Source organism: Nanorana parkeri, unplaced genomic scaffold (assembly GCF_000935625.1).
Source record: "Nanorana parkeri isolate BGI_ZX_2015 unplaced genomic scaffold, ASM93562v1 scaffold1255, whole genome shotgun sequence".
In the NCBI taxonomy this organism is placed as follows: Eukaryota; Metazoa; Chordata; class Amphibia; order Anura; family Dicroglossidae; genus Nanorana; species Nanorana parkeri.
In genome coordinates this window covers 368,400-382,612 of record NW_017307523.1, presented here as the reverse complement: position 1 = coordinate 382,612, position 14,213 = coordinate 368,400, and the positions used below count along the sequence as shown (strand labels likewise).

Below are 14,213 nucleotides of genomic sequence, written 5' to 3'. Positions count from 1 at the left end.
CTTCTCCCTATTCCCCTATATTTGGAGGTTTATAGCAAATACCCACAAGAGGTTTACGGCTAGCGTCTGTCATATCTAGCTCCAGCCATAGGGTTTCCACGTCTGCCCCATTATTTGACGTGATATAGTCCCTTCTATGCACATTTAGATTATTTTTTTACGTAAATGCAAACGCCCCCCCCCCCCCTTATGGCAATCCACAAACGTGCATTTATTAGCCATAGAGTACACAAAACTGCTGTCATCAGGAGACATATCAGGACAACTGTATGTGGCCCTATACAGGGACAAATACTCACTACAAAACAGGACTCTGTCATCACCCCTCCTAAATTTGGCATTTTCTAGGTCATTTGTACCTCTAGCATCTCTTCCCCCCCATTATGCGTTGCAATTCCTTCATTCTATCCGCTGAGTTTCCCCAATTTGAGTTAATCTCTTAATCTAACATTCTCTATCTGTTCTCTTAGCTGTGCTTTTTCAGTGTACCACTGAAGCTCTTTCTGTTCTGCAAATTCTCTCATTCGCAACAACATGCTCAAAACATTCACCATTCTCGCTTTTTTTTCCTTTTCTAGATGTTGGTTTAGTCTTCACTGTATCATTGTGAAGATCACATTGCTTTAACAAATCATTAAACTGATGGGTCAAAGCATCATCTGCACATGTGCTGAAGCTAGCAGAAGCATGCTTTGTAAGAAAATCTCCAACTACTTCCATTGCCATGCTAATGAAGGACACAATGAAAGATGTCTAACTAGTACCTGCACACCAGTTAATGACACTGAATACGCAATTACAAGCAGTTACAGACAGATACACACACAAACAAACACACAGCTGTTCCAAGTTAACCTGGACCTTTATAGTCCACCAAGGAGATATTCACGTCTCCTTAACACCACTGACTGTTACCCTCACACACTAATCCTTACTACGACTACAGATCTTAGGCCAGAGGGATCTCCTATTGGAGCGGAAAGCTACTTCCCTTTTCACGTGAAAAAAAACAACAATATATTTTCCCACTTTCTCCTCAAAGATGTCTGGTTCTATCCTATAGATCTACAGGGTACATCAGTTAACAAAGGGTGATCAGCCCTTTACTGCTGGCACAAACTGAACAGCTAAACAGGCCTACAACTTATGCAATACAAAAAAAACCAATATGTAACACATACACCAGCCCAAGATAAGAAACGTATACTAACCAGATATGCGCGCCCGCTCACTGATGGTGTAACAGAACTTTAAGTATCCCTCAGACTGGATTCCAAACTCACGACCAGCGCAAATCTCGCCCACTGTAGAGATGGATGTCTTCAGGTCTGTGTCTCTTGTAGAGGTTTTAACTTCTTCAGCTTTTAGGAACTCAAGACAAAATAAATTAGGGATTGGGTTCTACGTAGAATGTTCTACGTTCCTGCTTCTGGGGTGCCAAATGTAATATCTAAATTGCCTTGGCTTCCTGAAATAAGCTAACTTGCTATTCTCTGCTTCCATTGATGATAACGATACAATAGTTAAAAGAAGATATGGTCTTATTTATTTACACACAAGTCTAAACATAATAAAAGATACAAAAGTACAATAAGACAATAAAGAGAATACTTTACACAGCAAGTCCGTCCTCTGGTTCCTATATCCTGGCTGGGCTCAAAGAGAGAGCCTGTCCCTTATAGGTCTTTCGGCCAATCGGCATCGTCCTTCATATTTGTCCACCTGCACTGTAGTCCTCCAGCAGGGGGCACCATCGTACTGCAGATAATTCCTTGGCCTAGGTCAACACCTTGTCCTTTGATCTTTAGACAATGGACAGTCACCTTCATATGCAAAGCCGGATATCTTGAGGGTGTCTTCCCAATGCGCATACACCCCTATCAACACCACAGGGTGCAACGCTTGATGTCCTGTCCAGATGAAGGAATGTCACCTTTTCTCCCTTGCCATGCCTCCTGCAGGCATGAATAACACACAGTTGGCTTCTTTGATGACCCATGCACTCTGAGTCAAGATTTGAAGATAGCTGTTCGGCAGTTTTTGTACATGAAAGTGTTGTACATTCCACCAACTGGTCACCCCCAATAACCAAAAAACCCTCACTGGATCCAACTTTAACAATCGCAGACCAATCTCCTTACTCCCATTCACCTCCAAACTCCTAGAATGCCTAATCTACAACTGTCTGAGCCGCCACCTCACTGGTAACAACCTCCTTGACCCCTTCCAGTTCGGCTTTCTCCCCCAACACTCCACTAAAACTGCCCTCCTAAAACTCGCTAATCTACTAACTGACATACTCTGGATGTCAAAACACTTCTACAAACTGAGCTCATGATATCCCCCTCCCTGTCCACCTTCCCCCAACTTTTCCATTGAGATTGATAACACAACTATCCCTCCCTTCCCCACATGCCAAGGTGCTAGATGTTATCCTTGACTTGGACCTCACCTCTCTGCCCCACATCCAAATCCTGATGCCTTTACCTCCATAACACCTCCAAGATACGCCCCTTCCTTACCAATGAAGCCACAAAGTTTATCATCCACTCATGTGTTATCTCTTGTCTTGCCTATTGCAACTCCCTCCTCATTGGCCCACCACTACACAGGCTATCCCCTCTTCAGTCTATCATAATTGCTGCTGCTAGACTCATCCTCCTAACCAACCACTGAGTGCAACCCCCCCCTGCCAATCCCTCCACTGGCTTCCAATCCCTCGAATGACAAGATTCAAAATATTAACAAACACTTACAAAGCCATCCACAACTTTGCCCCTGGCTATATCCCCAAGCTTGTCTCAAAGTATCACGATAACCGTCCCATCTGGTCTTGCCAAGACCTCTTGCTCTCTAGGTCTCTCCTCAACTCCTCCCATGCTCTCCACCAGGACTTCTCTAGAGTGTCTCCCTTCCGTTGAAACTCCTTACCCCAACCTGTCCGTCTGTCTCCTACTCTGACTGACTGCCTTTAGGCAAACCCTAAAGAGTCCATCTCTTCAGTGAAGCCTATCCCACCTCAATCTAACCACTGTACTATCTCAAACCACCCCCACACGCTTATCTCCTCATGTATCACTTGCCCCTCCCTATTAGATTGTAAGCCCTCACAGGCAGGGCCCTCCTTACCATCTTGTCTTAAATGGCATGGACAGGGGTAAGGGATAATATAAAGGGGGATGGGGTGAGTCCATGTTCAGGATTTAGAAGTCCAGGATCTCTCATGTTCCTCTGTTGGTGAAATATGCTGATATTTTCACCGTCTGCTCCTATTCTCCCAGTACAATGTGAAGTCTCCTCTAGGGCCGTAACAACTAATCAATTAAATTGATTATAATCGATAATGAGAATAGTTGGCAACGATTCTCATCATCGATGAGTTGATTTACGATTAGTTGCCGCGGCTCTGCTCCTCCATTCTCTTCCCCGCTGGTGCTTGCTGCAGCGTTCTGTGTCCCTTTCAATCCCCGCTGCTCTCACCGCCTGTATCGGCAGAGGCAGCGGGGACACAGACCACTTGGCCGCCTCTGCCCTGCCCCGTTCCTCCTTTGTATCTACAGGCTGGGAGCCATACCGAATAAATTTAACAAAATAATAAAGTTAAATATACTAAAATTAAAAATAGAAAAAATATTCACATTATTTTAAATCCATTAAACTAATTAAAATGTCTAATATAATACAAACAAATATAAAAAAAGTGGTCCTTGTTGGCCAGTAGGGCTTTATGTTGGTATGAGTTGGGGCTGCTTAGTTGGTCCCAGTATGATAGTGCCCTCTGTACTGCAAGAAATAAAGGGAATCTGCCCGGCAAGCATTGTTAGAGGTACTCCGATGGACTTCGAAGAGGTGCTTGCAGAATTCCAGATTGCATATTTCTGTTGGGCTGGTTTCCCATCTGGGTTGGTCTGGATAGGTGATGGGGCCTTAAACTTCACTGCCATAGGAGGATTGTGGTGATCACACTATCAAAGATTTTAAGCCAAACTCTTACAGGTGGTTTTAGTTTGTAGAGTTGTCACCTGATGGCATAGAAGGTTCTACATGCCTGGTCTCTTAGGTCCTTTATGGCTGGTTTGAAACTTTCTGTTTGGATAATTTCTAGGCTTTTTTTTTTCCACCTCTCTCTTAGCTCTCCTGTGCTTTAAAAAAAAAAAAGTTTTATTACTTATTAGACATATTTGGGTTTAATTACATTAAGTACTATAAAATTTTGATTCTCTGTGGCTAATTCACATGGGTAATTTCTGTATCAGTCTTTGCTTGAGCTTTAACAACATCATTCTTAACCTTGTCATTTATTTTTATATTTTTAATCTGTAGGGATTATGTTTTTTATTTTTTGTGTATCTTTAACAATTGAAAGAAGTTGTTTTATGAAAATCCTCTGTAGGACACTTTTTTGCTAGCAGTTTGATGCTCCCCTTGAGATTGTGCACTATTTACCACTGGTGATGACGATCCCTGGGCTTAAATCTGTCAGAGTGTATTGCTGTTGCTGTGCAGCTCAGCTTTGTGCCCTAGGTGCAGTTTAAACCCTGGGAAGGCTGATGAGTTGCCTTATATCGTTTGGTTGCTACCGTGCAACAGGCATCAACTGAAACAAGTTGGGAATCTTATGCTACTTTTCTTCAATTTTTTTTTTTTTTTGTCATTTAACTTGGATTTTTATTTTTGTTAATTCCCCAATGAGCATATTAAATTATTCGGAAGGAGGTCCAAGTGCTGGTAGGTTTTCATCGAACTGATATTCTCTTTTATTTAGTTTCTATCTTGTGTTACTTTGTCCTGACAGTGGAAAGCACATTGTCTGTTTATTTGCATGACCATGTTAAAGATCTCTTGTTATGGTTATTGTAATACAGAATTTTTATTTACCTTGCTTTAATTTCTGTGACTTGACTAGATGGCTGAATGAATGCAGTGCTAGTATCTTCTGTTATGTAAAAGGATTAGACATATGGTTTAGCTCTCTCTGCCTGGTTTTAACTGCGCAGAGTGTGTTTGTTTGAAACACGCTCTTTTAACATATGTCTGATATTTAGAAGCTATTGATATAGTTTTTTTCCTTCCTTGTATTTAAATTAATATACAGGTTCACTGTTTATAATATTTTAGACCTGTATTTTTTCATGGTTTGTAAAACTATTTATTTTGTAATATTTTAAAATGTAAAAAAATTTGTGAAAAGGATTTGCAATGAAATGACCCATTTGTGTGGTAACAAAGAGGGTCTTCACCTCACCCTTTCCATGATTGGTGTGTGTAATATACACTATATTGCCAAAAGTATTGGGACAACCCTCCAAATCATTGGATTCGGCTGTCCCAATCACCTCCATGGCCATAGCTGTATAAAATCAAGCACCTAGGCATGCAGACGCTTCTACAAACATTTGTGAAAGAATAGGTTGCTCTCAGGAGCTCAGTAAATTCAAGCGTGGTACCAAGATAGGTTGCCACCTGTGCAATAAGTCCATCTGTGACATTTCCTTGCTATTAAATATTCCATGGTCAACTGTTAGTGGTATTTTTAGAGCTGCAACAGTTAATCGATTTTAGTCGCTTAAAATCGATGATTGAAAACGTTGGCAACGTTTTTCGATCGTCGATTCGTCGGCTATTGTTTGCTTAGCCTGTTCGGGATCCGCATAAGCCACGCCCACCGCACAGGCTGAAGTCGCGCACGCCGCTGGTCTCCTCCTCACCGTGAGTTCCCTCACCCGCCGCTGGCCTGCAGACAATCGAGGGCCCGCCTTCTGAAAGTAAGTCGGGAGTGGATTACACTAGAACTGTAGTGATCTGAATATAATGACATCAGCTTATTTTAATAGTGAGCACTTTTCAATTTAGTCAGAATCTCTCAAGGAAACCTCTTGTTATTGAAAAGGGAGGGCCCTTTTCAATAATAAGAGGTTTCTTTGAGAGATTCTGACTAAATTGAAAAGTGCTCACTATTAAAATAAGCTGATCCTTGCCTGCCCTCAATACAAACTAGTGCAACTTGAATGATGTTCCATTTTGCTCATGTAGTTAGCACTTTCCTCCCTGTTCACATAGGAAAGGACTAGCACCAGTTCACTAGAGCTGCAACCAATTATTCCATTAAAATCGACGATGGAAAACGTTGTCAACGTTTTTCCATCAACGATTCGTTGGCTAAAATTCACACCCACGTTGGTTAAGCCGGTAAACCCGCTCACGCGACGCCGCTTACGCCACGGCCACCGGACACGTTGAGGACATGCGTCTGGCCCTCTCCTCCCGGTGAGATTCCGACTCGCCGCTGCCCGCCGACAACGCCGCTGCCCGCTGACCACACCGTTATTCAAAGTAAGTCGAGATCGGCCGGGAGCTTTTTAATGTTTCCTCTTGTGGTTTGTTTTTTTTAAGCGGCACACTGCAGAACATTAGCAGCTATAGAGGAACAACAAATCCCAGTAATAATTAAACACCTTGTATAATGTATTATTGCTGGGATTTGTTGTTCCTCTATAGCTGGTGGTATTCTCCATTGCGCTGTATAATGTATTGCTGTGATTTGTAGTTCCTCTATAACTGATCAGTGGTAATCTGCATTGCGCTGTATAATCATTATACAGCGCAATGGAGAATACCACCAGCTATAGAGGACTACAAATCCCAGCAATAATACATTATATACAACGCAATGCAGAATACCTGCAGTTACAGAGGACTACAAATCCCAGCAATAGTACATTATAGTATAGTGTTGTACTATTGCTGGCATATGTTGTATTCCTATATAGCTGCTGGTATACAGAGCACTGCAGAATACCACCAGCTATAGAGGACTACAAATCCCCAGCAATATTACATTATATACAACGCAATGCAGAATAACGCCATCTATAGAGGAATACATCAGATCCCAGCAATAATACATTATATACATAATAGTATAGTATAATGTACTATTGCTGGCATTTGTTGTATTCCTCTATAGCTGCTGGTATTCTGCATTGTGCCGTATAATCGTTCTACAGCGCACTGCAGAATACCACCAGCTATAGAGGACTACAAATCGCAGCAATAATATATTATATACAGCGCAATGCAGAATAACACCAGCTACAGAGGACTACAAATCCCAGCAATAGTACATTATAGTATAATGTACTATTGCTGCATTCCTCTATAGCTTCTGGTATTCTGCACTGCGCCGCTGTATAATGTACTATATTGCACACCACACTTTTTTTTTTTACTTCCACCGCGCCAAGCTTGCTCCCGTGATGGACTACAATCTCAATAGAAACTAGTAGTCCATCACTGGAGCCTTTTTTTTTTTATCCTAACCGATTAACCGAACTTAACAATAGGCTAACTAATCGATTATGAAAATAATCGTTAGCTGCAGCCCTAGTGGTATTATAACAAATTGGAAGCAACTGGGAACAACAGCAACTCAGCCACAAAGTGGTAAGCCAAGTAAAATGACAGAGCAGGGTCATGACCGCGCATGCTAAAGTGCATAGTGCACTGAAGTCACCAACTGTCTGCAGAATCAATAGCTATAGACCTCCAAACTTCATGTGGACTTCAGTTTGGCACAACAACAGTGTGTAGAGAGCTTCATGGAATGGGTTTCCATGGCTGAGCAGCTGCATCCAAGCCTTATATCACCAAGTGCAATGCAAAGCGTCGGATGCAGTGGTGTAAAGCACGCTGGCCACTGGACTCTAGAAAAGTTGAGATGTGTTCTCTGTAGTGACGAATCACACTTCTCTGTCTGGCAATCCGATGGACGTGTCTGGGTTTGGCGGTTGCCAGGAGACCGGTACTTGCCTGACTGGATTGTGCCAAGTGTAAAGTTTTTGGTGGAGGGGGGATTATGGTGTGGGCTTGTTTTTCAGGGATTGGACTTGGCCCCTTAGTTCCAGTGACGGGAACGCATAAGGCATCAGCATACCAAGACATTTTGGTCAATTTCAACAAGTTTGGGGATGGCCCCTTCCTGTGCCAACATGACTGCTCACCAGCGCAAAAAGCAAGGTCCATAAAGACATGGATGAGCGAGTTTGGGGTGGAGGAAGTTGACTGGCCTGCACACAGTCCTGACCTTAACCCGATAGAACACCTTTGGGATGGATTAGAGCAGAGACTGCGAGCCAGGCCTTCTTGTACAATATCAGTACCTGACCTCACAAATGCGTTTCTGGAAGAATGGTCAAACATTCCCATAGACACACTCCTAAACCTTGTGGACAGCCTTCCCGGAAGAGTTGAAACTGTTGTTCATGTGCGTGTAAAGGCAGGCATCCCAATACTTTTGGCAATATAGTGTATGTCTAAAAGAGCAATTTTCTGCTTCCTGTTGCATCTCTGAAAAAAGAAGTGAAGGTAAATGTTCCCAGCTGAACAAAAACTGTAAAATATGATGTTTTGGCCATGCTTACACTCTTAAGATTGTGTCACTTCAATCTATTCAAGATTTTTTATACATATTGCAAGCAACATTAGTAAAAACTGTAACGTTCTATTATTATTATTAATCATTTATTTTTTTTGCCCTTTTTAAATATCTTATAGTGTCACTAATGTCACTTTTTTTTTTTTGCAGGAGACGGAAATCCCCGAGAAAATAGTCCCTTCATTCATAATGAAGCTGAAAAAGACAACTTCTACGATGGAAAGAACATGGCTCTTTTTGAGGTACTTGTGCATATCTTTTACTGCTTTGTTGCTGGAGCAATATATCTGAATTTTTGGCTGAAAACCTTTATATATTTCCTAAAAGCAGAGGCCCTGTACAAAAAAAAAAAAATATCTAGGTGCAGTTTTTTATGTTGCCTGCTATGTGTGTAAATGTTGATTTAAGTTGATATTTTTAGGAAAAATATGCTAAAATTAATTTTAGTGCACACAATACCAATTTTTTGGTTTTTAAATATAAAAGATGAGATTGCACCAGGTAAATGGATACAAAAAATGTCAAGCCTTAGAATTGCGCACGCCTGTGAAATGGCAATAGACTTTGGTTCGCAAAATTGCAACAACTTTTTAAACGCTTTTACCGCTCATTATTGCTCTGAATTCAATGTTCATGACATTATGTAACGTGTGGCACAACTGTTTGTGTGTGTGTGGGTGAAAGGGCTTTAAAACTTTTTTTTTTTATGTCACTTTAAGTTTTACACTTAACCTTATTGCTATGATATAGGGGGATAACAAGCCTTTTACTAACACATAGGGGAGCACATACATTTATATCTGTATGTGTATGTTAGCTCTAAAGTGGTTAAAGCATATCTAAAACCAAAACTTTTTCTCATTCTGAATAGAGTAGGGTTGAAATTGTCAGTTTCTTTGTCAAGTTGTTTTCAACTGGAAGGTGTCTCAGTATAGGGTAGTGAAGTCAGTGGTACTGGCAAAGTAGGTTCAGCAGGCCCACATCTTTCTGAAGCTATCCAATGTGTCTTGTTTAGTAGCCAAGAGCTCCTCCATCTCGTAGACGTGGCCAACCTGTATGACCCATTCGCGTATTGTGGGTGCATTGTCTGTCCGCCAATGGCGTGGGATAATCGTGCGTGCAGCATTAATAAGGTGTCTGTGTAGCGATTTTAAATGCGCCCATAGGTTTGCCAGGTTCCCAGTGTAGAAGGGAATACGTAAGGGTGAAGGGAAGTGTGGCTCCTGTAATCTTGTGGATAGTTTCGTACACCTTTCACCAGAAGGGTTGTACGTGGGGGCAGGACCAGAAGATGTGTGTGAGGGTGCCCTCGCCGTGTGGCATCTCCAGCAGAACTGGGATACGGCCGGATAAATGCGATATAGTAAATGGGGAGTTCTATACCAGAATGTCAGAAGTTTCTAGTTTGTTGCTTGCATTCTGCTATTGAACGCACATTTACGGGCTGCCGGGCAAATCTCAGACCATGAGTCGTCAGTGAGGGTAGTTTGGAGGGTCCGTTCCCATTTAGTACGCGGGTGAGGCATATGTGAGGAGAGGTCATTCCTGAGCAGGTTATGTATCCAGGAGATTAAGTGTCTAATTGGGCCATTGCCCATGCAGAGTCTCTCAAAGGGGGTGAGGGTTCTGGAGGCGGAGGATCGGCGTGTGGGCACCATCAAGAAGTGTCGTATCTGGAAGTAGATCCACCAGGGAAGTGACCCTCTTTTTGTGAGATCTGAAAGGTCGTTTTTGGTGGCAAATGTTTGGATCTGAAAAAAAGGTGAGCTTGTAGTGGGGGTTCATGGGACCAATGTGAGACGAAATCTCTTGTGACACCTGGAGGAAAGTCTCAGTTATGCATCACGGGTTCCATTGGGCTATGCAGGGAGGTGAGGGCGTTAAGGCGTCTAGCAGAGGAGAAGACTTCAAGGATTGCTCTGATGAGAGGGTGATTTCGAGCTGCTGTGGGCCATAGAGCGTTTCTGAGCCATACCATGGAGGAGAGGGGGATTGCGGACATCACGTCTTCAAGTGATGACCATAATTTAGTTCGGTATGGAGGTGCCAGTGTAGGACCCTAATGAGGTGTGTAGCTTTATAGTACAGTTACATGTCTGGGATCTCTAGGCCACCCTTGCTTTTGGATGTTTTGAGTAGGGACCAGGATATGCAAGGACGTCCGTCATTCCACACAAAAGAGGAGAAGATGGCTTCTAAGGTGCGGAAAAACGAAAGCGGCAGTTTAATAGGGCTGGTTTGGGAGAGGTAGAGGAGCCTGGGGAGAACGTTCATTTTTAATAAAGCTGCTCTTCCAAACCAGGAGAAAGTGTGCAATCTCCAGTCCTTAAGGTCTCTCAGAATGGTCTTGCGTAGCGTCGCAAAATTGGAGTCGGAGTCAGGACAGGTCTGAAGTCAATTTTATCCCCAAATATGGTATGTGGTCAGAACGCCAGAGGAAGGGGAAGGTTGATTGGAGGTGTAGTTTCGTCGTTTAGTGTATGTGGATGGGGTCAGTTTCTTTGCCATTGGGGAGATTGTCCTTTACTTGCTATCTTGCAAACTCAACAGGTGAGAGAATATCTTTACAATGTGAGGCAAATCCTTTCTTATAAAATTGTTCCAGGAACAACTATTTCTGTTCTGGGGGTGCATTATCCTGCTAAAAGAGGCCACTGCCATCAGTAAATACTGTTTCCATGAAGGGGTGTACTTGGTCAGCAACAATGTGTAGGTAAGTTGTATGTGCCAAAGTATCATCCACATAAATGGCAGGACTCAAGGTTTCCCAGCAGAACAGTGCCAAAAGCATCACACTGCTTCCGCTGGCCTTTCTTCTTTCCATAGTGCATCCTGGTGCCATCTCTTCCACAGGTAAACAACACCCTTCGTGATGTATCAGACAAGGCCCCCTCCTTCCATTGCTCCATGGTCAAGTTCTGATGTTCACGTGTCTATTCTAGGAGCTTTTAGTGGTGGACACAGTTGAGCATGGATACCCTGACTGGTCTGTGGCTATGCAGCCCCATACACCACAAACTGTGATGCACTTAATTTTCAGACACCTTTTCATTGGGACCAGTATTAACTTTTTCAGCAGTTTGAACTACATTAGTTCTTCTATTGGATCGGAGTACACAGGCCAGCCTTCACTCCCTATGTGCATCACTGAGACTTGGCCGCCCATGACCCTGTCACCGGTTCACCGCTTTTCCTTCCTTGGATCACTTTTGCAGACTGGGAACATCCCACAAGAGCTGCACTTTTGGAGTTTTTCTGGCCCAGTCCTCTAGACATCACAATTGGCCCTTGTCAAGGTTTCTCAAACCCTTACATTTGCCTGTTTTTCTGCTTCCAACCCATCAACTTCAGAGACAAAATATTCACTTGCTGCCTAATATATCCCACCTACTTCCAGGTGCCATTGTTACCAGATAATCAACGTTATTCACTTCACCTATTAGTTGCCATATGTTATGATTGGTGAATATATAAAATAAATTGCAAATAGGAATGGTGAATCCATAAATCAGGATTTTCTTTTGTTTAAATGCATGTGTTTCATACCAGGAACTCCATTTTCTTGTCCCTTACTTATAGAGGGAGTTTTGAGTTAGTGTGGATATTAAAGATACCCTCCAGCACTTTTCTAAACATCAGTTTTACAGTGGTGACTATGGCACAACAGAAAATGAATATCCTTAACAAAAAAGACGACCACTCAGTACCTAGACATTTTCCGGAAAAACATAATTCAAATCCTGAAGGGTTAAAATTTTCGGTATTGAATGGATCCCAATGGTGAGTGATGAAGGTACCCCCTTTTTTGAGAGTATGCAATAGAGAGGCGTTTTGGATCTATTCGTTTAGCTCCAGGGGGTCTCAACGAAGGCATAGAATTAGCTTCTGTACTATAAAATAGCACCTCGTTCATTCTGTTCTATTCTTCTTACGTTACGTTTTTAGGACTTATGTATGTATTCATCGCCTAATGCTAATATTTTTAGGTTTTCTATTCATTTTCATACATTTTTATACAGTTGATGCACTGATATTTCCAGTGCCGAAACGTATCGGCCGAAAATGACACTTTTGGCAAAATGCCGACCGTGCCATTTTTGTAGCAGAAATAGCGGTGCATCCGTGCTTTCTCTCCTCCTCCCCGCTGGGCGCTGCTCTGTGTCCCAGCGGGGAGGGGAGAAACTGTCACAGGAGGCCGAGCGCTGCAGGAGGAGAGCGCTGTGAGCGGCCGGCGTCTCTCCTCGCACCGCTCAGCTTCCTGACAGATCAGGAGAGCGGTGTGTGGGCGGAGACGGCTCTCAATGCTGTCACAAGAGACCTGCGGTGTAGGGGGAGGAGCCAGCTGTCAGATCAAGATCTCCTCCCCGCACCTCTTGTTCAGCCTCCTGTGACAGCCGATCCAGGATGGAGAGTGGGTGCAAGCACTCAGCAATCAGAGACTGCTGAGTGTTTGTAAATGCTTGAGGACATAGTATGTTTACTGTGTTTTCAATTATGAATGAATGGGAAGTGATCTACATCACTTCCTGTTTATTCATGATTGTGGATATAGTAAACACACTATGTCCACAGTTTATGAATGAACAGTAGAGGTGTAGAATTCCTATCGCCCGACGTCTGGGACATGCAGTTTCGGGCGCTTTGGGGTTTTTTTTTGTACATTTAGCCCCGCTCTGGGCAAGCAGAGCTAAATGTACAGCATGTAGTCGCCGCTCGTTTTAATACAAGTGATCTGATCAGATCACTTGTATCAATCGAGCAGCGGCGATTAGTGTCCAGGGCGTCCCCCCCCACCCTGTGATTTTCGGGGTCCCCCTCTCCTCTGGGGGTCCCGAGACCACGCCACATGAGCTCACCATAGAGCCTGTAGGACAGACGTCTGTTCTTCGTCTGCTATGTGTGTTCACTGAGACTGGAGCGCTTTAATCACAGCGCCACCTGTCTCAGCTGTCAGGAACTGCACAGAACATCTGTACTGTGTTGGAGGGCATGCTCCATAAAGAGAACCTGTCACCTCCAAACTATCACATAGGGTCTTTTAATCCCCTAAGTGATAGGAATAAAATTAAGTGGTAAAAAAACAAAATTAAAAAAAAATAAAGTTGTAAAAAATAAAAATATGTAAAAAAGTAAAAGTGATAAAAGTAAAAATAAATTAAAACCAACCCCGCTGCCCCCGCCATCTGCATGCAACCCCCGCCAGTACAGGTGTACTATCTGTATCCCGTACTGCTGCCCAGTGCAGTTCTGCCCTATGCATTTTGAATTTCACTCGCAAATTGCAAGCACTCATTGATTAGCGGGGTCAGGTGACCACGCTTACCAATGAGAAGCACTATTTAGCACAGTCAAATACAGTTTAGAGCGTGGATGCGCTGATGAGTATTTGGGCGAGTACTTGATACCTTCCCCAATACCGGAACTTTCGGTCGGAGGAAGATTTTCTCTGACTGGCAGTGCCGTAGGGGAACATGGAGCCAGCTTCTCGTGCAATCAGGAATTGGGGCAGCGACCAATGACCCGTCTCCCGGTTTCCTGATTGGCCAGGAAGCCAGCTCCTTGCTGATTGGCTGGCAAGCTGGTTTCCCAGCCAATCAAGCTGGCCAAACAACATGGAGTCGGCTTCCCTGGCAATCAGAAAGCCGGGTAGCATGTCATTACCAGCTGCCCAGCTTCTTGATTGCCCGGGAAGCCTGCTCCATGCCAATGGAAGCACCGATACTCCGTATCGGTGAGTACAGAATACCCAAAAGCTGGTATTGGTGCATCCCTAGTTTTC

At 43.3% G+C, this 14,213-nt stretch overlaps 1 protein-coding gene across 2 annotated transcripts in view; it reads left to right on the top strand.

The window, feature by feature from the left end:
• Window positions 1-14,213, top strand: part of SLC12A7 (solute carrier family 12 member 7) — a 152,125-nt gene that overhangs the window by 37,221 nt on the left and 100,691 nt on the right. For both annotated transcript variants that reach the window (XM_018568866.1, XM_018568867.1), the window contains exon 2: window positions 8,585-8,676. In XM_018568866.1, the coding sequence (XP_018424368.1) occupies window positions 8,585-8,676 (92 nt within the window). The remainder of the gene's footprint in view (window positions 1-8,584; window positions 8,677-14,213) is intronic.